Here is a 24,392-nt window from a genome sequence, read left to right as displayed (position 1 = left end):
AAGCATTTATCAGTTGCGTCTTGTCCTGCGTTCACAACAATTCAGTCTTTTCAATGAAAGTCTTCGCTACTGACTCATAAAGACAGTCTTTGCCGCCATCTAATGGCGTAATAATGTAACTTCAGTTGGTGTTCACAGTGAGGGACTTTTTTTTCCGGCGGAAGGAAGAGTGAAAGTGCACTTCATGAAAGTTGCATTGATACATATTTTTGCCTTTAATATTTGTATTGTGTGGTAAGTTTTATAAAAGCAATAAGGTCCTCGGAGCTAGTGCTGCATCGTGAATAAGTCATGGCTGAAGGGGTTGCAGGTACTCCTCTTAGCGTCGTGCCTAACAGCGCCCTTCAGCGGTGACTTATTCATGATACAGCACTAGCCTCGAGTACCTTATTGCTTACTTAATAAATACTGTACTTTGTTGTATTTTTCATTGTTAGTTTATGATATCCAATTAACTATTGTTAACCACTTGGACCTCAGTACAAGTGTTATCTTTTCATTTAGAATTCAGAAGCAGAGTTTCCTTACAACTAAAACATGGCAGTATAACACAGTTTCTTCTAGTATTTTCTTGAGTCTTTCAACAGGAAAATAAAAATCCCCAACTCTTTTTTTTTTACTAAAAGAATAAATTTTATTTCAGCACTGTAAGTCATTTCCCAACCATACAAACATGACTGCCAACTTTGACTCTCTCTCAGCCTTTTGGCTTTCTCCCCAATCCATTGTGAAATCAGACCACAACAGCAAGACAAATTAAAAAGAAAAGTTTCTTTCCAAAACAATCAGGTGCTTTCTTTATACTAAAAATAAGAAATTGTTAATAACGATCATAACCATAACAGCAATAATAATAATGAACTTTACCCTTCACTTCACAAGTTTTTTGGAGCTTTTGGAGATCTTGATGCATGCATCAATGCGTTTGTGTTGATGAGTGGATCAGTTTTCCAAGAACAGACGACAGAATGTGTTGCCTACAAATGGATGTCTCGAGTTGACGGTTTTGGGGGCACATGCTATAAAGCAATGGGGGACAAGATATAGAGGCTACTACATACTTCCAGAAAATGTAGGATGTACACAACACATTGCTGTTATCAGACTAGGACTGAAACCTGACCACACCAGTGGTCCTGTGGAGTGAAGGGCTACAGAGCCAGGATACAGGGGTAACAGTTATAAAGCAAGAGTCAGATCTGAGGTCCAGACACAAATCTACAGGAATGCACAGGCAAAACTCTTTACCAAAATAGCTGTGTGTGTGTGTGCGCGCATGTGTGCATGGTTACAGTATGTGTTCACACTTAACCTATCCATGACTACATTGAAGCTACATTTTTCAGAGGGACAACACATGTGCATGGGAGCTGTGGAAGTGTTCTAGGGTTAATCGCTAGGCTCCACTTGAGAGGAAAAAAAAAAAAGAGAAGATATCTTCATTTTAGCAATGAAACTGGACGATACAAGATTTAGCCACTTTTCACCAAAAAGATGTAAACATCACATTTTCTTCATTTAGAATCTGATTACGGACCCTTTACGTATTCTAATATCTCAATTACTGAAAACACGTAGCTGTATAATCATATATACAGGATCCAGAAAGAGAATCAAGACTATATACTGGAAAAGTGGTTTCCAGAAATTTACTTTGGTTGAAAATTAATATGCTGCACGGATGTATATTAGTCTGCTTTGTGTGCAAGGAAGCAAAATTACATTTACTCAAAATAATTCAGCTTTTATATGTAACCATTTTAAAGAGACTGAAAAATCAATGTTTAAAACAATGTAATGGGTTATTTACGCAAGTGACAATTACATCATAATGGTGAAGTGGTTTGAAACGATACCATACAAAATAGAGGTGAGGAAAATTGCAATCATTACATTTGAAAAATATCTAGTTATCTCCGCTAAGCAAATTTTAATACTAAATGTAGCAACGGTCAAAAGGAGTAGCTGTTGTAATAATATATTTTTTTTTTTTTTAAAGTAAGAAAAACACAATTTCACAACTGAATGAAACCAAAGATGGTAAGGTTAAATTTCTTAGTTCACTGTTGAAAATGTTACCAACTCTCGTCTAAGATTACTTACAGACAGATTATTAGACTAATTATTAAAGTTAAAATCTCTCACTGTTAGTATGATGACTGCAGGGGAAACAAAGGCAAAAATCAACAGAGACAAGAATCAAGAAGAGGGAGAACATTTGAACTTATTGTGAGTGTCTACAGCCCATGAAAACTGTGTGTGTGGGGGGGGTTGGAGAAAAAAAATGTATGGGGATCTGGATTTGTGTGCTGAAAAATCTGTTTTTAATCAAGACTGGAGTAAAAACAGTGCCACCAGAGCGACCTCACTGATCTCCAGAGCATCAAATATTATCCACTAACATTTCTTAGTCTATAATTTTACTCTCACATGAATCTCTATAAATGTATGAATGAGAGTTTAAGCAGCAATCTAGAACATAGCAAAGCAGGGAAGCTTTGGAGAGGGTAACTTTGGAACCAAGCATCTGAAACTGCAAATTAAAGTATCCAAATAATTATAAGAGAAATTAACACTCTGGACAAGACATTAATATCTGAATATGACAAAGTTTTACTATTTTTTTTTTCTCCCTCATACTAACTGATGTCTCTCTACAGGTATAACAAAGGTATTGTTTGTGTGTGTGTATGTGTGTGTGAAAGAGAGAGATTATATTTTTATTTGGTGTGTCTGTATATTCGGTTTATGCTGTTCCTTTCTTAGATTATACTTAAAACTAAATGTGAAGGAGTTACTGATACTCTATGACAAACACACTGAGAAAAAAACCCAACTAACTGAAACGGCTGTTAATCACAGATGAAACAGGACTGAATTTAATCAAAGGATCTACAATTATTCTGAGGAAACCAAAATTCCATTAACGGGTGTGTTTGCATGTTCATATGCACTAACATGCTGGAGATCCTTTCTTGAAAACTAGCACTACTGTACTTAACTCGTAATAAAACGTGACAACCTAAGGTTGAGGTTTAAATGCTCTAGCGCGCATGACCGTGTAGCGTATTAGTCCACAAATACTACCTGTCATGCTACGGTCAAGATTCTTCTTGGTTTAGTCTGTCCGGTATGTCCAGTATTGTCACATATTCTGACATCGATATATCACTGTCATTTTTTTTAAAACTCATCTCGTCCATAGGAAACTGCATTCATAATGCATGCTTCAGGTCATTGCGATATTTCTGACGGGCTGGGTTCCTCAAGAGTGAGAATTTGCAGAATATACACAGACACTTAACTATAATGGGTGTCTTCCATAATCTGATTTAAAGAGCTTTCGATATACTTTTAGTGGCACTAAATATAATATTAACTTCTTAACAAAATAAGGTGCATCTTATAACTTCGATAGAAAGCTGTGATGTAATCTTGACATTGTCAATTGTACAGATTTTAAACTATGATAATTAAATGCAATAGCCTCTCTCAAGTGTATTAGTTAATCATTGCATTTCAATTTAAATTGTCATTCATTACGTCCAACAAATTATTGGTACAAAACAAGTATTTTGTTTTTTAAAATGGATTTAAAACATTAACAAGTAAGTAAAATTAATTTCCTAACCATCTGATGCAAAATGGTCAATATAACGGCAAGTGCGGCTTTAATCTTTAGGGTGTTTCGTTCGGTTTTGACTTTAAAAGCCCATTCGCCTCAATAGAAGTACTGTCTTAAACACAGAAGTGCATGAGTTCATAGGACTGTCACAAAAACAAGACGAGACGGACAGATCATGAAACGGTCTCAGATTTTCCTTTTTTTTTTTTTTTTTTTTTAAATGACTGTCACAATAAAAGATGATCCTAAGGTTCGTTCAATAATTACTTTCCAGAGTAACAAAACTGCAATGATTTTAGCGATGGTGGGAGAATGCACATGTACAAAAAAGCATCCACATGGTACACACGCACAAGGCACAGGGGAGACGTGAACAACAAGAGAATGAAAAGCTTTGTGAAGCTGAGAGATGTCAAATGGCAGGTCTTCAGGTTTCTCTGAGGGACTGTGTGCATTCTCGACCACTGATAAAATCACTTCCCTAAATCACATCATCGTGTAACAGGATCATGTACATTTGGGTCTATATACAAGCGGCTGGGATGTCAAACAGTATCACGGTTCCATCCGAACACACTGCTTCCTCCCTAACTCTGGCAGAGGCCTCGATTTTTCTTTATCCTGGCTCGAGGACGACCCAGTGTGTTTTCGGTTTTAAAACAAAGTGCCGATTACAATGCACTCCGTTCTCACATTCAAATGGGTTGGTGTTGATTTGTACGTCATACTGGTAAACAACACGCAAGGTAAAAGTTTATTTGGACAGTTAAACTGTCGAAAGGAATGATGGGTCTGCTGCTCATTAAATGGAAGTTAACCAATTAACCAAATTACTGTCTCTATATAGCACAGTACTATCATAAATAACATTTTAAGTGCTTTACGTTAGAATACAATCAACGGAGGGGAAGAATTTGCATATGTATAATTTCGGGCGTTTAAGGTGCTTTAAAGATCTCTTTTAGAACTATTTCAGTAGCTTAAGTGCTGCTGTCTGTGAATCCTCAGGGGGAAGTGGGCCTAAAAGAAGATTGTCTACATGTGAGATAAATCAAGAGTTGAGCTAGCTATGGGATGCTGAGTGTAACCTGTACGACTCTTTCCGTTCCTCTTGCTCATCCTTACTCAAACATGCCTCTCTGAGCCTGGACTTGTCAGGCCGCCCGTGGCCCCTGTGCTGAAGACAATTGCAACTTCTCCGCATGCAAATCGCTTTTTGATAAGATAATATATAAAACAAAACAAAGGGACTAGCGCGTGTGTGAATGCACACTGTGACATACAAATACAACCCGCGTTCTCCAACGGTTTCCACTCGTCTACTGTATTCAGGGCAGTGTTGACTTTGAATCCTCCCCTATGTGGTACACTGCAGATACAGCCACGTGTGGAAGAAATAGTGTAATTCTTTGCTGTGTGGTGGAAACTTTAGAGCAGGTGCTGCTGTGCAACGTGACACGTGCAAGTGTTTCGAGTAGGTCAATTTTTAAATATACTTTGGGCATTAAGGGGCTTTTTGTAGCCATTTTAGGCAATCATACATTATAAGGTCTGAAAAGAAAACTGTGTCAAAATAAAAAACACTCGAGAGCTTTTCACGATGCTACAACACTGATGGGCCAGTGGAAAGGATGAGGTCCAGAATCCGAAGATTCAGGGCGATGTGCAATCGAGGGTTTTGATTTAAACGTGCTCAGTTTTAAACCAGACCCGGCTCATAAGGTGACACATAGACCGCATTCCTGACACTGTCCATCTGTCGTTTCCAGCATGTGCAGCATCATAAATTATACCATGACAACACAAAGTGGCTACTGTGCCCTAAATATTCAATTTTGCAAGGAAAAGGCAGTCAACCTTAAATCATTCCCTCTCACTCTCTCATTCTTATTACATTTTGGGATGTAATTACTCCTCTTTCTGTAGTGCACCATCTGATGGGCAGTCGTCAAGGCAACAAGGGGCCTCTACCTCCACCCCATCTCCTGACTGGTTGTCTCTGCTGGCTAAGGCACACTGGATTGGCTGGGCCAGTGGTGGCAGGTCAAGGGCTTGACCAGTGGCGCTTCCTGAAGAGCTGCCGTTCAGCTGCTGTGAAGGAGTCCCCGTTCCCTCCGTGGGCCGTCCCACCGTTTTAACGTCCTCAGTGAGCTTTGGGGGACTGGAGGAGGGAGGTGAGGAGGACAAAGTCTACGAGAAACATTGGGAAAGGAAGCAAAAACTCAGTCTCGTCGCTAACCAATATGAATATTGTGCATTTATAATGCAAAAGATGTGTGTCGGACGGACCTGTGTTCTGTTGGTGGTCACTTTCTTCCCTCCCCTTCCTTTCATTGTCAATTCTTTACCCCTTCTGGGAAAAAATAAACAGCAGAAGAAAAAGAACAGATATTTTATATATGTGTTTGTTAGGGATGCAACAATATTTTGGCAGTTTGTCTGAACATCTGAATATATCAAAAGAACAGACCCTCTGCTTTTAAACAAACATTTTATTCTAACTTCATGCATTCTTCTTTATCAACACTTGAATGCAGCTAAGTATTATTTTTTTTAAAAATAGTCAAAAAATTGTATAGCACTTTGTGGGTTCAACTTTTAATTCGGTAATATTTTGATTTATATACTGATATTCAATGTTTGATGATCGTGTTAGCTTAGATGGGCATAAGCAATGCTTCTATCGTTTGTTTCTGCTGCTTCGCTTGTTTTTGAAAACGGAGATTCTGTATTATTTCAGAAGATACGTAATAGTGCCCCCTACCATGTAACAACGAAAACATGGATTGCCGGAAAATTCTGTCAATAGCAGGGAAGCATCATAAATAAATGACAGAAACTTCCATCAATGGTGGGGAAAGAGTTAAATGTACACAATAGTTTAGAGGAAAATATAAGTATATTAATGAAAAGCAGTAAATATTACAAATGTTAACTGCACATTTTTATTCATACTTATTCAATATAAATTAAATAATCATACTACTAAATATCTATTAATAGAGACATCTGTAGAAGTAATGGTATTAGTGTTACTGGCTTTTATTCATAGTACTTAGTAATATTTAAAATATACTGTCTTTGTGGGTTTTTTTTTTTTTTAGATTCATTGTGAAAGTATTACAATATAAAAATATATGAAAAACTTTCATGTTAAGTGATATTAATTACAAATAATTTTTTTTTTTTTTTTAATTTTTTTAAATAGTTTGAAAGCACTATAATGAATAAATACCATCTTTACCAGGTAATATAATCTAATCTACTCATACATATTTTCAGGGTTCGTACACATTTTTACCAAAAAATTCCATGAATTTTCCATGACTTTTAGTAAAATTTCATGACCTAATGTTTCATGAAATGTCTATGTATACATTTTAAATAAGAAGAAAATCCATGTTACACACAACATATTTTTACTAAAATAAATGACAAGCTTTGTAGTGTACAGTAGAATATGAAATATTTATTTAAATAAGGCTTGCACACAGAACGCGTCTTTGCGTCTAAAAACTTGAGACGCGACGCTCAGGAGTGGTTTTTAAAAAAGCGCAGCATAGAACGCGAGAGTCTCGAGACGCGCCTTTGAGACGTGATAAAATAATGACAATAACGGAAATAATAGAAATAGGCAAACTGCTGAATTTACAGATACAAGTTTTGACATGGAAAAAAAGAAAGATAATAATGAGCGCCTCCTCCACCATGTTGCCATTATACAAAACAGTTGTCATGCCAACTCGCAACGCTTACCCCGCCTCCGAGTTCTTCTGATTAGTCCACTGTTTTGGAACTGACATTGATGAGCGGCGCTGCGTGTAAAAGTTGAAATTCTTTTAACTTGACACGGCGTCTTAAAAACGCGGAGCTCATGTGAGAGGCGCAACAATGTTAAACTAAAAAATAAATAAAAGTGTCCAGCAACACTGTCCTGCACAGTACCTCTGCAGTTAGGGTTTTGTTTCTGGATACAGCACCCAAAATGGTCCCTTGTTTTACAGTGGATGAGAGGGAAGCACCGCAGCTGGGAGCGGGTGTCACGTCAGTCGCACGGATGAAAAAGCCAGCGATTGGGTTGGAAGCAGTCAAGCACGCAGCTGCATACTTTTCATCATAAAGCCATACATTTTTAAATCTGCATTTCCCTGGCATTGCTACACAATACTAACATTAGCTGAAACTGCGTTACCCCAGGCAGAGAACGTCAAGTGACGGATAGTGCGAACGTTAACTATTGTAATTTAACTAATATTATCAACTATATTCGAATATACAGAGATTGTGAAACAAATTTCCATGACTTTTCCAAAACTTTGTGCGTTAATTAATTTTTCCAAAACTTTTCCAGGCCTGGAAATTGCCATTTTAAAATTCCATGACTTTTCCAGGTTTTTCATGACCATACGAACCCTGTATTTTACACATATTTGGCTTCATAAAAGAGCCTCCACAATTTCAGTATTTCAAATTCAACTGGAAGAATTTCAAATTCTAAGAATGGACTCTATGCATGACCACTTCCGCATTTAACATCAGTGGCCGCCGCAACATCCAGTGCAGCATAGTGCATGAAAATTGTGAGAAAACTAAGCACTTCAGGACAAGGCACGATTACATGAGAGGACAAAGCATTATTGATATCACAATAAAGGTATAAAGCTTCTGGAACTCATTACAAAACATTAAAACACATTACGGTTTGATAAAATATAGTTAAATGTTATGTTTACTACAATGACTAATGTATATAAAATACTATATTATAATTATTGTTATCAACAGTTATTAAAGACATGACAAATAAGTATGCTACTACCACAGTTTGCTATGGCAGAATACTATACCAAAAAAGCTTGCATAGCATCTAGATTTTAACGGAAATACATATGCAGTCAGCATGCATATTCACTGCATGAAAAGAGATCTCCACCTGCTGCTATTGGTCCTCACCAGTAGATGGTGCAATAGAGAGTTGATAAAGATCAAGAGCAACAGAGAGAAAGAAGCCCTCACAAGCACAAGTCATTTGTTGTGAGGTTTTGTCATTCCTCCATAAATAATCAGCCAAATGGCCACTATTTTATGACACAGAATGGACTCACCCTTTCCCTCCTACTGACACCACCTGCATATTAAACCCCCCTCTGCCACGGACAGGCTTGTTCCCAGCCCACTGACCAACAACCATGCCAGCTATTTCCAGCTTGCCACCCTGAGGAGGTATAGACTGGATTCCTAGAAGAATTACAGAAAATTACTAAGTGACACCCAAAGGGCAGAAATGTAGTAAGATAATGTAGTAAATGTGCTTAATAAGAGGAAGGTCTAACCTGGGAAGGCCCTGGGCCGGTGCTGGTGGTGATGGTGAGGAGGCGGCGGCATGGAGCCCATTGGGCGAGGAGGATAAAGAGGATGCATGGGGTAAAAAGGGGGCACCATGGCAGGGGGGAGGAATGCAGGGGGTGGCAGTGGTGGAGGTGGAGGCGGCGGCCGGGACAGGTTGATGCCTTCCAGAATGGCCTGGCGCATCTTCTCCACCCTTGAAACCAGTTCCTCCTGCAGGGACAGAATGTCATAGAGATTAAAAAAACCTGAAATCTTGTGAAATATTAAACAACTGCACCTGCACACATAGGTGTGTTACCTGGCCTTCACACATGTCAAGTAAGGAGGCTCTGTCTCTGGTGGCTTTAGCTAGCTTGCTCTGAAACAACTTCCCATCAAAAAAGCCCCAAGGGCAGCAGTGGTCCCATGGCAGGGGCTGTCCACATACATCATTCACAAACAGGGCAGTGTCCACGCCGCTCATGAACAGAGAGGCCAGCTGCACCCCACGGTTATCCACCTTCTCCACCTGGTATCAGTGTCAAAGAGAAGAAATATGATCCGGCGGCGTGTTTGGCATCAGCCTGGTAAATGTCACAGTAGCGTGTCATTTCAGATTTCACAGAGCTCTTTCAAAACAGATTATTGACAGCCTGACAGTTGAAAGACAGCATCTATTTTAAAGAAATGCTTTGCCTTGAACCTTTTGCTTTATGTGACATACAGCTATTGAAGTTGAGCTGAGCTATTGAGTCCTTGCTTACAACTTAGTCTTGCCTCAAGTGACAAGTGTTTCCTCAAGGCAAAACAAAAACTGTCAAAATTGCTGTGAACAAACATTTAATAAAGCGTGGAAGATACAAAGATAAAGAGTGCATGGGGTATGTTGTGTGCAGTGTTCAATTCAATCCCTCCTCCCACTGCTTTTACTGTAATCTGGGTCTGTACAGTTATATAAGAACATGAAAACATGCAAATGTGCTTTATTCTCTCAAACCACAGCTCTCCATCTATCTGCTTTTAGCAATTACACTCAACAAAATTTAAATGTTTAATTAGAAACTTGATTCAACCAAATAATGCTCAGAAAAAGTCAGGAATGGCAGATACCTATATACAGATATATATGGGTGATTATATAATTGCATGTACATTTAGGGTCCAAATTCATTTCTCATATTTTTTTCAAACGGTTATATTTTTAATTATTTTAATGATTAGTGTCAATTCTGTTACTGTCAAACTCTGTTACCAAGGTAGAATAAGAGTGTTGACAGTATGTAACAGAACTGACAGGCATACAAAGAGAAGCACACACTCTCTCTCACACACACATACATGACTGTCAACACTGTTACTCTACCTTGGTAACAGAGTTTGACAGTAACAGAAATGACACTGACGAATTCGGACAACAGGAAATCATGATTTTCAGCTATATAAGACAGTTTTTACAGAAAATAGTATTGTTATGGTCTGTAACATCTTGTGATTCCTGACAATGAGTACCAAATTATTAAAAAAAGAAATTAAAAATATAACCATTTAATCGCATATATATATATATATATATATATATATATATATATATATATATATATATATATATATATATATATATATATATATATTTTTTTTTATTTTTTTATTTTTTTTTTATTTTTTTTATTTATTAGGTGTGTGATGAGACAGGTATCTCACGAGATGAGACTCAAGTACTGTAAAAGGTTTTGCCACTAACTCAACTGACTGGCTTCTCTTCTGTATGATTTCAGTCTATTCAGACCTTACTGTACATGATTTGTGAGCTTCTGCAACTTTTGACCTCCTAACTGAACTCCTTTCCACAAACTGATCATAGAAATAAAACAGTATAAATAAAAATGGTAACACTTTACAATAAGGTCTCATTTATTAACATTAATGTATTAACCAACATCAGCTAACAATGAGCAATATATTTGCTACAGTATTTATTAATCTTTGTTTATGTTAGTTAATAAAAATAATCATTCATTGTTAGTTCATGATAGTTCACAGTGCATTAACTAATGTTAACAAATGAAACCTTATTGTTTGTGCTTAAGATTAAGAGAAAACTCATTCATTTCTATGGTAGCACCTTACAAGTGCAACTATAATCGCACTCTCTCAATATTCAAAGCGCAAATAAGACCAAATTTTTCTTTGATACAGAGCTAATGGTTACAATTGAAATCGCGTTTGAATACGCGCTCGCGTTTACTTTCACTTTCAGCAATTGCGCGTACTCTGGGAATATGTATCGGCGGCAGTTATCCAACTGAATTAAATGTTTTTTATTTAAATACAAAGAAAAACGACAGGAGAGGCGTAATGTAAACGTAGCGGTGGCATATTCTTTCCTAATCATCCTAACCACTCTGTCATGGCAATATTATGAGACTACTTATATATATATATATATATAGATACACACACACACACATTTAAATTTGAACTGTTCTCATTTATAAGCATTTAGTTAATTCAATTTAATTCTTATTATTGAACATACCAATATAAAAAGTATAATTTTGAGCCTTTTCACATTCATAGAATAAATAAAAGAATTGAAATTAAATACAGTTTCTCAAGTAATAAAGCAAAGTCAATTTTGCACGATTAATCTAAATAAAAACAATATCGCTTATAACTAAAATTGCAGAGGCTGCAGTTTAATGAAATAAATATACGGGCTGCGTGTTTCAGTCTGAGACACGGTACTTTGTTCTTTTACATGCAAGCAGCTCATGATCCGGTGTTTTCAATGTATCAGGACAGCTCGTTTTGCAGTAAATGCTGCTCTACACAAATAGGGTTGTGCCGATGGACGATATCATCGTCCATCGTGATCATCGTGATGCCACGCCCCCGCCCTGCTCCGCCCCATTTTATTCCCCTCACGTGCAACCTATTGGAAAGCCCAGATGAGTCATTAGTTGGGAAATAAAATAAATAACCATTTCGCACGTAAATTTAAAATAATCTGGCTGACCCCACAGCATGAGTTTTTCAAGGTGACCATTATTTAGAACGTATCACTTTATTGTTTCCATGGTGACGCGTCATTGCTTGTCATGTCACACACACACCTAAAATAAACATTATGTGGTTGAAAACACTGCATATTTGTGATATATAAAAAGTGCTGCGCGCGAGAAAAGAGAGGCACTAAGAAGAGAAGGGCTCTGTCTCTGGTTTTCACCAAAATAATAGGTGGTGTTTATGTGCTAACAGTTAATGAGACATGACTTGCCTTGAGTTCCTGAAGTTGGTCAGGCTCATAGAGCTGGTTGGACACAGCTTGAGCCAAAAAGGCATCAAGCTCATGGCGTTGAAGAATGCGACCCCCCGGCCACTGCATCATATACCTGTAAACACACATTGCTGTTCAAAACACCCATAGCTACTCAGATTCAGTGCTGACTTACTAATCCAGTCTTTCAGTGTGGAGTAAGAACCATATCAACGTCCAATGAGAAACATCTCGCAAAGGTACCTGAGCACGCAGCACATGAGCAGCAGGTGAGATGGCACACAGGTCGGGTTGAGCAGGGCAGGGCAGTCAGAGCGCATGCAGGCTAGAAAGGCTCGCGTACGGCGGCTACGGTCCTCTGAGGCTCTGCCCAGCCACAACCGCCTGAGGTTGGGACACGTCCACTCACGGAAACACAGGGCTGGAACGAGCTCAGGGGTCAGGGCAGATTTAGCTTTACTGGCACACCACTCCTTTACAATCACCGGGGGCACTGTAAAGTTATACAGAAATAAGACACATTTAGACTGATTTTGATCTTCCTCTGGTGAAATTTTCCTCTCAGTAAGAGGAGACATAGTAGGCCAAAATATCTGCATTATTAAAAGCAACACAAAAAAGAGCTAATTCTCTGGTCAGAATATTTGCTTTTTTTTTTCTTCTTCTTTTCTTCATTTTAGGGATGGTCCATACTAATTCAAGAATAAAATGAAGAATATGCTAATAATTGTATTTAATGTGCCCCTAGTATGCCTTTTTTAAGGTTCCTAATATTGTTTTGGGAGTCTCCTACAACAGGTTTACATGCATGCAAGGTCAAAAAACACTTTCATTTTCTCATAATATACATATTAATTTCATCTGAGTTTTCAACGTTTTGTAAACGATTCGTTAGAAGCAATTCAATGAATCAGTCTCTATAACGCCCCTCCTTTCTGTGAGCTTACACTGCTCTGATTGGTCAGATGTCCCAATTCTTTGTGATTGGCCTATTGTGCTGATAGCAGCGTCACTGTTATACTTCATGTAGGTGCACCTCTGGGAATTGTATCAGAATGACAACGAAGCTGAAAACCTCTAACATAAGATAAACATTTAGGCCAGATGTGTACACAAACTTTTTCATCATAACTATTAAAGAAAAATGGCTATAAAAAATAAAATGGCATTGTTTGACATTACAATGAGTGTTTACTGTTTACAGAGAGAATATACTTCAACTAGTTAGTGCAGACTAGCATCTTAGCATCCTATTACAATGCAGACAGAGCTGCACTCTACTGTAATAGTAAAAATGCAGAAGAAAAAAAAAAATTTGTTTAATGTTAGCCGAGCTCAAACGTGAATAGCTGATAATGCATTAAACTCTGTAAACAAAAGTCGTGCTCCATCCTTGATCATTAAGTAATAAGACAGACAAGCTGCATTAATAGACATTTTTAAACAATATTGGACCCACATCTGAATAGCAGAACTACAGAAACGTGAGTTAGTGGGTTAGCAGGAGACATACAGTCTACAGTGTACATTACACAACATAACATACAAAACTACGAATTTTGAACGATCGCTATAAAATATAATCATCAATTATTAATCATACTTACAGGTTGAGATTCAGAGGAGCAAGCTGGTGCAAATAAACTGGGCATTGATCCATATTTTAAGACCAAGCATTTTGTAAACCCTGCATCATACTCCCCGAGGTTTGAAAAAAAAAAAAAAAAAATTCCCTGACGTCTGCGCACGCAATAAATGGGCGAGCAGTATGCTAATGTTTTGTTGTGACGTCACAACGAAACATTATGGAACGAATGCGGCGCTAGTTTAATTTTTTTCCGTAAGTAGAATAGGGAAGGCGTAGGACATACAGCGTAAGCTTTTTGAAGAATACGGAAAGCAGAAGCACGTGCAAGGTGATCATTTGTGTTTATAAAGCATATACAGACCCTTTATTCCTCGTCTGGTATCGTTTAAAACCCTTTGAAGCTGCACTGAAACTGTAATTTTGACCTTCAACCGTCTGGACTATAACCGTCCGTCCACAATAAGGAGAATAATCCTGGAATGTTTTCATCAAAAACCTTAATTTCTTTTCGACTGAAGAAACAAAGACATGAACATCTTGGATGACATGGGGGTGAGCAAATTATCAGATAAAATTTTTTTTCGAAAGTGGACTAATCCTTTAACAAATATAATTATTGTGTTAAATAGCAGTTTTTGCTGTTGTTCTAAAATAAGCATTGAAAATTACTACATTTACCCGGTTTTGGCTATTAATATTTTGGTGTTGTGACAATACTTACAACATGTATGCTATTCTATACAGTCTCATCTACCCAAGGATTATGCCCACCCTCCCTCTCACCGTCAACTGGACTACGCTTGCGCATGGCTAGTCTCTCAAGCCTCCGCTGGGTCTCAGCCAAGCTGAACAGCACCCCGTAGGCATACTGGCGGGCAGAACGGAAAAGTAGAGAAGCAGGAGGCAGGTCTGGGTTGCATTCATCCTCTATACACACTGGCATCTTCATTTCCCCCTGAGAGGTGAAAAAAAAAAAAAAAAAAAAAAAAAGAGAAAGAAAGAGAGAGGACAAATGGAGAGTAAGGGACCGAGAGAATAGTGTTAGAGCTCTGATAGGTATTATAAGCTGCTTTTATGCATTAAATAAGATTTCAGGGCATTTGCCATCATAAATGTAAACAAATTTTAGTCTACTATTATAAAAGTACTAATTTCAAGTTAGACTTGACGTAAAGGAAAAACTTTTAAATGAGTCTGTTAATTCTGTAACCCCTCTGATGGATTCAGTGAATTCATTTAGTAAAGGAAAAACTTATTTTTTTGACTGTTTTGTTTCATATTCAGCAGCAAAAAAATATTATTAATTATTTATTTGTGAGCACATGTGGTGTGACTGCAGTACCTTGGTCAAGATGTGGTAGATCTGTGGATACATGAGTCCTCTCCTGTGTCTGTGCTCTGCCACTCTCAGCACCTCGGCACTGACCTGTGGAAGGGGTGGAGTTGTGATGTCCATGTGAGTCCGTGTTGGCATGGACAGCAATGATGGAATGGACGGCCCACTTCCGTTACCATGGTGTCCGTCCCCAGAGCCACTGCCGCCCCGTCCACTGGGATCTTCCCATCTCGTGGACTTGTCTGCCAAATGACTATGACAGAAAATGAATATTAACTTTGCTCTGAATACCAGATTGCTAGTAAAACAGGTACAACACAATGAACAGGTTCCGTAAAATTTGGACTCACTTAGTGCTGGTGTCATTTTGCTCCTCCCCATCTGAAGACGAAGACGATGAGGGGGAGGGGCCTGTGGGAGCAGCAGTGTGATGATTGGGCTGTCGGTTGCCACCTTGAGAGGAATCATATGGAGCAGACCAATCAGCAAAGCCCATTTTCCCAACTAGTGAATCATTACAGTCCTGCAGAGGCTGAGTTGGGTTCTGGCATAAAAGGGCTGGACCAGTGGCAGGGCTGGGTCCGTAGAGCCCACCTGGATAAGGCACCTTAACCTGGGGTGGACCAAACTGTGGAGAACAGCAAAAAGTGATTGGCTGAAATACGTTTCTGGAAGATAAATGTGATTTGAAGTACTAAACCTCTACAGTAAATAATTACCTGAGCTTTTACAGGCTGCATTGCCCCCATGTGGCCGGGAGGTCCGCTGAATTGACTAGGCCCAAAGCCTGGAACTGAGAGAAGTCAAGAGAGACTGAATGAACAAATTTAAAAGTCTAAGATTTTTTTGTTTTTCCTTTTTATTAAAAATATTCACAAACTTGTTAATAGCCTATCATGAACTATAGGCTACCCACAGAAAAACATGATATATTCTCCATTCATTTTTAGACAACATTCTTTTCATTTTTATAAAAAAAGTCTCTTCTGCTCACCAAGAAAGAAGTTATATTACTTAACTTAAAATACTTTTATTTGAATATATTTTCAGCAGCCATTACTCCAGTCGTCAGTGCCACATGATATTCTAAAATGCTGATTTGCTGCTCCAGACATTTATTATTATTAATGTTGAAAAACAAATTTATATCTGGAATCTTTGATAAACAAAAAGCTCAAAAGAGCAGGTATTTAAAATAGAAATCTTTTATAACAATATAAATGTTTACTGTCACTTTTGATCATTTTAATGCATCCTTGTTGAAAAAAAGTATACATTTCTTTATAAAAAAAAAACAAAAAAACATACTGACCCAAAACTTTTAAATGGTTGTGTATGTATATATACAGTGAATGGTCAAACACCACATTCTACCTACAGAGGTAAGGAGAAGGTCCCATGGAGAGAGGTCTTGGTTTACTGGCCGCTGAAAAATACTCCACTGCCTTCTTAAACCTCTCAAATTTGTCTTCTGTACGTGACTGGAGGTTAGAAAATATGGAGTCTCCATGTTATGATGAGCTTTTAAGGTAACAACAACAGTACAGTAAAAGCGTACAAAAGTAGTACATGAAAATGGAGATGTTAACACAGCCATGCTTCACCTGTGACTGCTTGAAAACATCCTTGGCCACCGAATCTAAATTCCCAAGATCTTTGATGGATGCCACATACTCAGATACAGCCTTGATAACAACCTCACATGGAGGGAGGACTAACTGATGAGCCCTTACCTGAACAAAGGGAAGAAATGAAAAGAATGGGTTAAACTGATGCTCAAGGATGCTTAAGTCTATATCATCAATTACAGAAGACTGCAAATATCTGATGAAAATGTGTGAAATGACAGATTGTATAAGCACCTTGAGAGAGGCAAGAGGGTGTTCTGGGCCTAGAAGACTCCAGTGAAAGGCAGCCAAGTCTTCATCTGGCAGAATGTGGTTACCTGTTTTTTTGGAGACCCACATTTAGAACTAAACAATGTTATCAAAAAATAAAGTCACATGCCAGGACTCAAAAAAACCCAGTGTTCCTTACCAAGAAGAGCAGCAAAGATTGGCAGGTGCTGGGTCTTGAGGCCAAGCTGGCGAGCCGCTTCTGATAGCAGGTACTGGTGAGTGGTCAGATTCTTGCCATTCCAGGAGAGCTTGAGAGCGTGGGAGCTGAAATAAGCCGGAACGTTGCATAGCGCAAACTCTGAGTCCTGTGCGATCAGACCCTGAAAACCATAGTCTCTGTACAGGGATAGCACCTCCTGATGGTGGTCCTCCAAGGTCTGCACCACCTATAACACATGCAGGTTGGAAGGAGACCATGTAACAAACAACCATTGCTCTGAACTTCTGATCAAACCACACTGTGACCATTTGTTTAAAGGTGCGTTCAGTTACTTTTTGGTTGTGGAATTTTGTCGTGGAATTATGTCTTGGAATTATACAATTCAGTGCTTCCCACACATAGACTTTACTTGGACGGGCTGCCCAGGTATATTTGGAGACACATTTTTGCTTTTACCGCTGTTACGCGTTCTACAGGCTCACACAACAGAGCTTCAGACTGCTTGAAAGTGATTCTCAATCAATGAAAAGCGCAGATTTATGCCAAGCGATTGCTAATGAACTCAAGCTGATGAATTATTACAATGTCTGCTTTATGGCCTTTATATGAAATGTTTTATACGGTTTTAAAATATGTGTCCCATTCACTGAGAGACACTATATGACAGCAAGGAGAACATAGGAAAAGGAGAACAATTTAAATGCTGTAATTTTGCATAATTTACAATGCATAATATTACTATTTAATTAAATGTAATAGTATGCTATGTAATTACAATTAATTTCAATAAATAAAAATACTGTTAAAAACCACACATTATTTGTTTGTCACATGTAGTAGACCATTTTTGTGCCTTGGGTAATAAGAGGATTTTTCAACCAACTACCACTGCAAGTAAATTTCAAACCTGTGGGAAGCACTGCAATTAGTGTTGTCAAAAGTATAGATTTTACAATAGAGATTGATACTGAATATTCAAAATGATTTGAATTCCTATTTTCTTCAGTATCGATACACTGGTACCAGCTAAGCTTTCTCGCTTCACAGTGTGTATTTTAATTAAGTATATAGTCCTTTGCATCACTGTGTTTTTACACTTGAGGTGGCTCAGTTCACAGCAAATGCAGCAAACTCCATCTCTGCCTGGGAGTTTAACATGCACTTGGGAACGCAACATACTGCACCAGTTATGCAGTATTATCATATTCACAATTTCCAACACTTCTGTAGACTGATGATTACAGCATTTCACACAGATTTGTAATGAGACGCATTTATAAATCTGTTGTCACAGGCAAAAAAAAAAAGCTTAAGGGTTGCATGAACTTGGAAGAATTAAAGTCATAAGTATTGTCATTTTACTACTGTAAAGTAATGAATATGCTTATGAAATATTCATTTTTATTTTACAGTGCAGTTGTTTTACAATAGTAATATATTTTTAGAGATTTTTTTAATCTTAAAGATATTAAAAATAATTATATTATTATTATAACTTATCGAGCCTGAGGTATCTCAGATAGTTTTATTTGATAAGAAAATATTTTGACTATGGTCAAAAGTAAATAAGATACAGATAATTGTATTGAATATCGATATTTTTAATATGAACTTTTATTTCTCAAGATCTTATAATTTTTAATTTACTGCAAAATAACTAGAATGCAAACATTTCATATTTTATGCATATTTTATTTGTTAACTATTGCTCAGCTGTTCTTTTTAATTGTCAACTTTTCAGATCATCAGTCATCAAAGCGAAGTAAACATTGCAGGTGTGATGGTCACAGACTGAGGGTCTGTGACCATCATCACACCTGCAATGTTTAAAAAAAAAAAAAACCTTTCAAAATCACGTTTTCAAGTGATTTGAAGTTTGATTGTGATGTGACAAAGCGAAATCATCTAAGTAGGTGAGTTGTTAATTACTCTTCCCGGTAACACCATTTTTTAATTCATTCAGACCAATTTGTGAATGCAGAACACAGATGAAAATGAGACTGGATTTATCGCATGAACAGCGCAATAGGCTCATCATAGTGCAATGGAGGCATTGCCTCCTCTCACGTGACTTTCCATATTAATTCTCAACTACCTCCCACCAAACTCATGGCACACTTTAGAGGGTCTGTTAAAACTCAGGGGAGGCACAAGGAACACTGCCTCATGCTGCAACTTTAACCGCTAGTGACGCTGTTTGACAATAGCCGCTTTCACACATAGTCTTTACCGGTAAATTCCCATTAAGAGATCATGTACGAGATCATGTATGAACCATTAAGAGATCAAGCATGAACACCAGTAAATCGGTTCTGGCAATTTACCGGTATGAGAAGTAACATTATCAGTAAATTTCCGGTATGCTGCGTGTGAACAAAGAATGAAGATTTCCGGTATGAGCACGATATAATCTCCATTGCTTTTTAATAGTTTTTCTACGTAAATATCCACTAGATAGACATCTTTGACCATTGTGGCCTGTCTCACAGCTTTTCCTGTGTGTCGCGCTCAAGACCCAGCTTTCTTTTCCATTCATCTGCAGATTATGTGCATCATGTTTTTAAAGGGGGGGTATAATGATATTTCATGCATTCTGACTTATTTACACTGGACGTATGACAGAGTATTTCTATGCCAAAAATACTCTTCCAAATCCTCAAACTGCGCAGTCTTTTTTGGAGTATGGGCCTGTGTGACGTCATGATACTGATAGTTGCAATCACTTTTTTATTGGATAAAATGAATGTGTATCTTGTGTTTTCCGTGGCTGCTTGAGCCCTCAGGATCGGCGCTTATGGTTTTTTAAACGAGGCCAAGTTCTACGCTGGATTTACAGATTGTCTGAAACTGAAAGATGGAGCGGTCACAGTGATAATGATCTCAGCCATGAGTCAGAAGTACAGGTGGTGAGTAAAACTGCTTCAAATGTCTGTTTTGTTGGCAATAGGCACCTAAGTGCATATAATGTAAACAAGACGAATGTAGTGAATTATAAATTCATTATTCACTATACGCTATATTCATTATAGTGATTCAAAAGTTATCCAGGGATAATGCGATGGTGTATTGTGTGTGTTTAAATACATTTGTTTGGCTGACCATTGATAGCTTGCAGACGATCTCTACGCAAAAGCTGCGAGTGTGTAGCTCCGCTCACACGGCACGCCTCCAGGAGCTCGGCAGTTTTCAGAAAGACTCGGTACAGCGTATGTATCTTTTATAAATATGATCAAACTAAGGACTTTTTGGAGAGATGAAGAATGCACTACTCAAGATTAACAAGAGATTGGCAGAAACTGTGTGTGATACCCCCCTTTAAGTGCTCAAACATCAAAAAATGTTGTCAAATTTAACAGACAGTGAAACTAAAGTGCTTCTCATGGGGGCGAATGAAGACAACACACAGCGTTTGAAGATCATTTCCGATGACTGACCTCACCGAATTTACCGATATTTTGGTGCTGATGTGTGAATGATCTCTTAACAGTAAAAAGTCAGAATGTGTTGCTTGCGTATTTACCGGTAAAGTCTTTCTGGTAATTTTACGGCAATTTACTGGGATTACTGTATGAAAGGGGCTGTTGTCACTTTAGAAAAATTAGTGATTTATTGTACACTTTTTAATGGCATATTTCGTAATAATTGCATCGTTTTATTTTTTACTGTGATTTTCTCATCCAGCTTTTTTGAGGCAGCACAGCCTTCCCTGTCTCCTCGGAGGAAACGCCTCTGATGTGATCATAACATGGCAGCCCTCATGAGGAGACCCGCTCCATGTGAAATAAAACAACTTTTATTGCTCTACTGATTATGACTGGAGTCTTACATGTACATCACTTGAAATATTAATCACTGCATTAGGTATAAACTTTGCGTGAGTGCACCTTTAAAAGAAGTTTAACAAATGATAAATAATTCTGACCTTGCTTTTGAAACATTTTTACAATTACACACAGGGCCTGACATTAACACCCGCCAACCCACTAAATGTGGGTAGATTTCAACTGTGGCTGGTAAAACAGCCACTCCCACTAGCCACTTTGGCGGGTTGAATATAATTTCAGCCTACAGTCTATTGAAAGGTAGCCAAGCTTGTCATAGCACAAAATTACAATCCGATCACAATTCGTTATCGATTAACTTGCAGTTAGTGAAGGAAGGATTGGCGGAATAGTGCTGAATGACACCCAACAGAAGCGCTCTCATCTGTGCGCTTTCTCTCTCTGTCGTGCGCTATCAGATCTCCTTGCGACTGAATAGTCAAATACACACACACACAGATGTCAATGTCCATCGTGAGTATCTGAAAAATGAGTTTAGGCCATTTAATTTACTAACGTATTTGTAATTTGCTTCTTTGTTCTTTTTATATAGCCTAAGAAAAATAGCTTATACAATTATAAAACTTATATTATGTAACATACCAGCTGATATACCATGTAGGCCTAGTCTTGATTTAGGTGGTTAATCTGCATTTGAAAGTTTGAAAGGATTTTAAATCTAGCTAATCAAGTAAAATAACTCAAAATCAAGTAATTTTAGCATGCCAAAGTCAACTTCAATCATATAAAATGTAAATTTCCCAACAGTAAAATTGAGGCCAGTGAAAATGCTGAGTGGCTAGTAACTTTGGAAAACCACTAGCCACAGTGGCTGGTGAGCAAAAAAGATAATGTCAAGCCCTGATTACACAAATAACTGAACTTAACAAAACATTTACAGCACGTTGCATATTTAAAAGTAAAGAAGTTAGAAAATTCATACGACATCACAAGTCACAATTCCTCTCGAGGAGGGCATCAGACCACTCACCCGTACGCGGAATCGGAACATGGCGAGGCGGACACAGTGGCTCAGGCAGGCCGGGGGCAGGAACCAGGCCCGCGGAGGGGGCGTGGCCTTGCTTCCGACATGGTTGACGATGAGCTGTGCGGTCTGCCGCTGCCCCTGTGCCCGCCGCGCCCACTCCGGCCAGCGATCTTTTCCAAGCGTGCCGTTAAAAACCACCACCAGCTCCAGTCCGCCTTGGTACAAACAGGCCTGGGAGAGCGCCGCCAGATAGCCGAGCATTGCATTCCACTCGCCTCCACAAACCCAGTCGGTCTGGTAGCCCCCGTAGAGTCGCTGAAGGCCAGAGTCTGCGTCAACCAGAATGCGAGCTGGCGGGGGAGGCGGAGGCAGCGAGCTTGGATGATGGGGATGGTGGTGGTGGTGGTGATGATGTGGGGGCTGACGGCCTGCCGTTCGGGCGAGCTTGAGAAGATCTACTGGAACAGCCGCCCCAGGGCAGCGTTTCTCCAAATACTCCTGAAAGCCTTGAACTCCCATTTTGTGTCTGTCTATGCGCGTGAGATGGATGAACCTTGTTAAGAAGTTGATTTATTGGCTGTGTGCTCAGAACTAGATCTGACCGGTTATAGTTGAATAACTAAAGACCTGAAATGTCTGGTAAATTATCAGACAAATGCAAGTGTCAACCGACCCCCTGTAAAATTCCAGATACGCGTGGCTATTCTTTACATTTGGTCGTGTAAGTGCAATCTGTGTCCATTCCTCACGGTGTCAATATTATAATCCTGCTAAAAGTCTATTTTGATCAATTATATAGTTGCACGACGGTCTACAACGTAACGATGGAGGATAACGGCGCGCACGCTACAGTTATTATGTCGACAATGTTGGTAACATCAAAATATAATCCTATTTGTAACACAGCTAGCTGCAAACTAAACAACAACTACGCCGTTGCTATCCAACATGCCCGTTAGGGTATTAAAACTAACTCTAGCTGATAGTGGATACAGTATGTCCTGTACTGGTTAACAGTTATAAGAGCTACAGTTTGTGGCTAACAAACTAGCTCGCGCACTTAGCCAGTTAGCCAAGATCCCGGCGTGATTGACGCGTCAACTAGTCGAGGCGAATCGGGGGCTGCTGCGATTCGGAATGAGATGAATAATTAAGGGGAAAATAAAGTAAAACAACTAAAATAAAACAAAAACAAAAGCCCGACGTAAGCTCCCTCGCTCTCTGTCTCACTCACGACTTCATGTTGAGGAGAGGAACATACTTTCATGCGACGTCGGCCATCTTGCGACTTCCCCGCGGACCAACAGAAAGTGGGAGTGGAGGCGAGCTGAGGGAAAGTGGGAGGAGCGATGTGCCGCGTGCCTGGGGGTTGTAGTATTTTCTGTCCGAAGACCTAGCTGGACGGTTGCGCAAACGACTACAACTACCATAGAGCAAAGTGAGAGATCCGATGCATGCCATATCCAAAAGGAACGGTTCATTCAAAAGTTGATAAAGAAAATTGGTTCAGTTGGAAAAGATAGATTAGGATCTCTGAAGTTATCACGTTGTGTGGGAATAAACAGTTTAGGGCCAGTTGACCTGAAGAGGATAATAGGTGCGCTACAGAAAAGAGAGATAGTAATTATGTTTATCACAACATTTTCAACACATTTAACGTTTTTTTTTTTAGTTTTAATTTTCGTTCTGCTAGAGACTGGTCGGTGATTTTTTTTCATACCTTTATCAGTCCTTGACAGCAAGATATCAAAACCAAATCTTTACACAGATTTGTAATATATATATAGCGCTTTACAAATAAATTTGAATTGACTTTATAATACTTCTTTATTAACAGTATGTAGGAAAATATGCCTACTGTCAATTTAACACGAAAAATCATAATTCTTTTCCAGGTAGTATTTTAATAGAACTCTTATTGTGTTATTTCATTTTGGAAACATCATCTTTATATTATAATATTACTCTTAATATTTTCTCTCATGGTACAAATGGGTCTTTATAAGTAGGCTATATGATAATATAGCTTTGTCTCATTATATTTGGGAGTCCTTGGCATCAAAAGGTTTGGAAATCCCTGATTTAGGGATTGCCACAGGTTTTGGTTGCCACATTGAACAAAAGAAAATAGATTATTAGGGGTACAGGTTTTCAAATCTGTCTGCTCTCTTATTCTGTGTAGTAAAAGGTCATTATATGCTTGAAAACTGTTCTCTTTTTAAAAAATTACAAAATTGCTTAAAGATTTTCATATAAGTAATGTTTTATTTTGAATGAAAATCATCACCATACTTCTAGGCCTACTTTCCAAAAGAAAATCTAACAACCGGTTCTTGTCTGCTGCTACATGATTCATGAGTCCAAAGCACAT

General features: G+C 38.4%; 1 protein-coding gene across 1 annotated transcript; it reads right to left on the bottom strand.

Annotated features, from left to right (window-relative positions):
• Nucleotides 1-608: 608 nt before the first annotated feature.
• Nucleotides 609-23,715, bottom strand: fam120c (family with sequence similarity 120 member C). The gene is made up of 16 exons (XM_067372452.1): nt 22,025-23,715; nt 17,192-17,438; nt 17,017-17,099; nt 16,759-16,887; nt 16,533-16,635; nt 15,874-15,947; nt 15,505-15,782; nt 15,161-15,407; nt 14,602-14,773; nt 12,474-12,723; nt 12,231-12,345; nt 9,273-9,482; nt 8,959-9,184; nt 8,731-8,863; nt 5,915-5,978; nt 609-5,815 (listed from the first exon to the last, which is right to left on the bottom strand). Exons 1-16 carry the CDS (start codon nt 22,538-22,540, stop codon nt 5,534-5,536), a joined length of 3,129 nt encoding a protein of 1,042 aa, XP_067228553.1. The 5' UTR covers nt 22,541-23,715; the 3' UTR covers nt 609-5,533.
• Between the last annotated feature and the right edge of the window lie 677 nt (nt 23,716-24,392).

The sequence above is a fragment of the Chanodichthys erythropterus genome, chromosome 20, assembly GCF_024489055.1.
Source record: "Chanodichthys erythropterus isolate Z2021 chromosome 20, ASM2448905v1, whole genome shotgun sequence".
Taxonomy (NCBI): Eukaryota; Metazoa; Chordata; class Actinopteri; order Cypriniformes; family Xenocyprididae; genus Chanodichthys; species Chanodichthys erythropterus.
The sequence above is the reverse complement of the archived record's forward strand: the minus strand, read 5'-3'. Positions and strand labels throughout refer to the sequence as shown.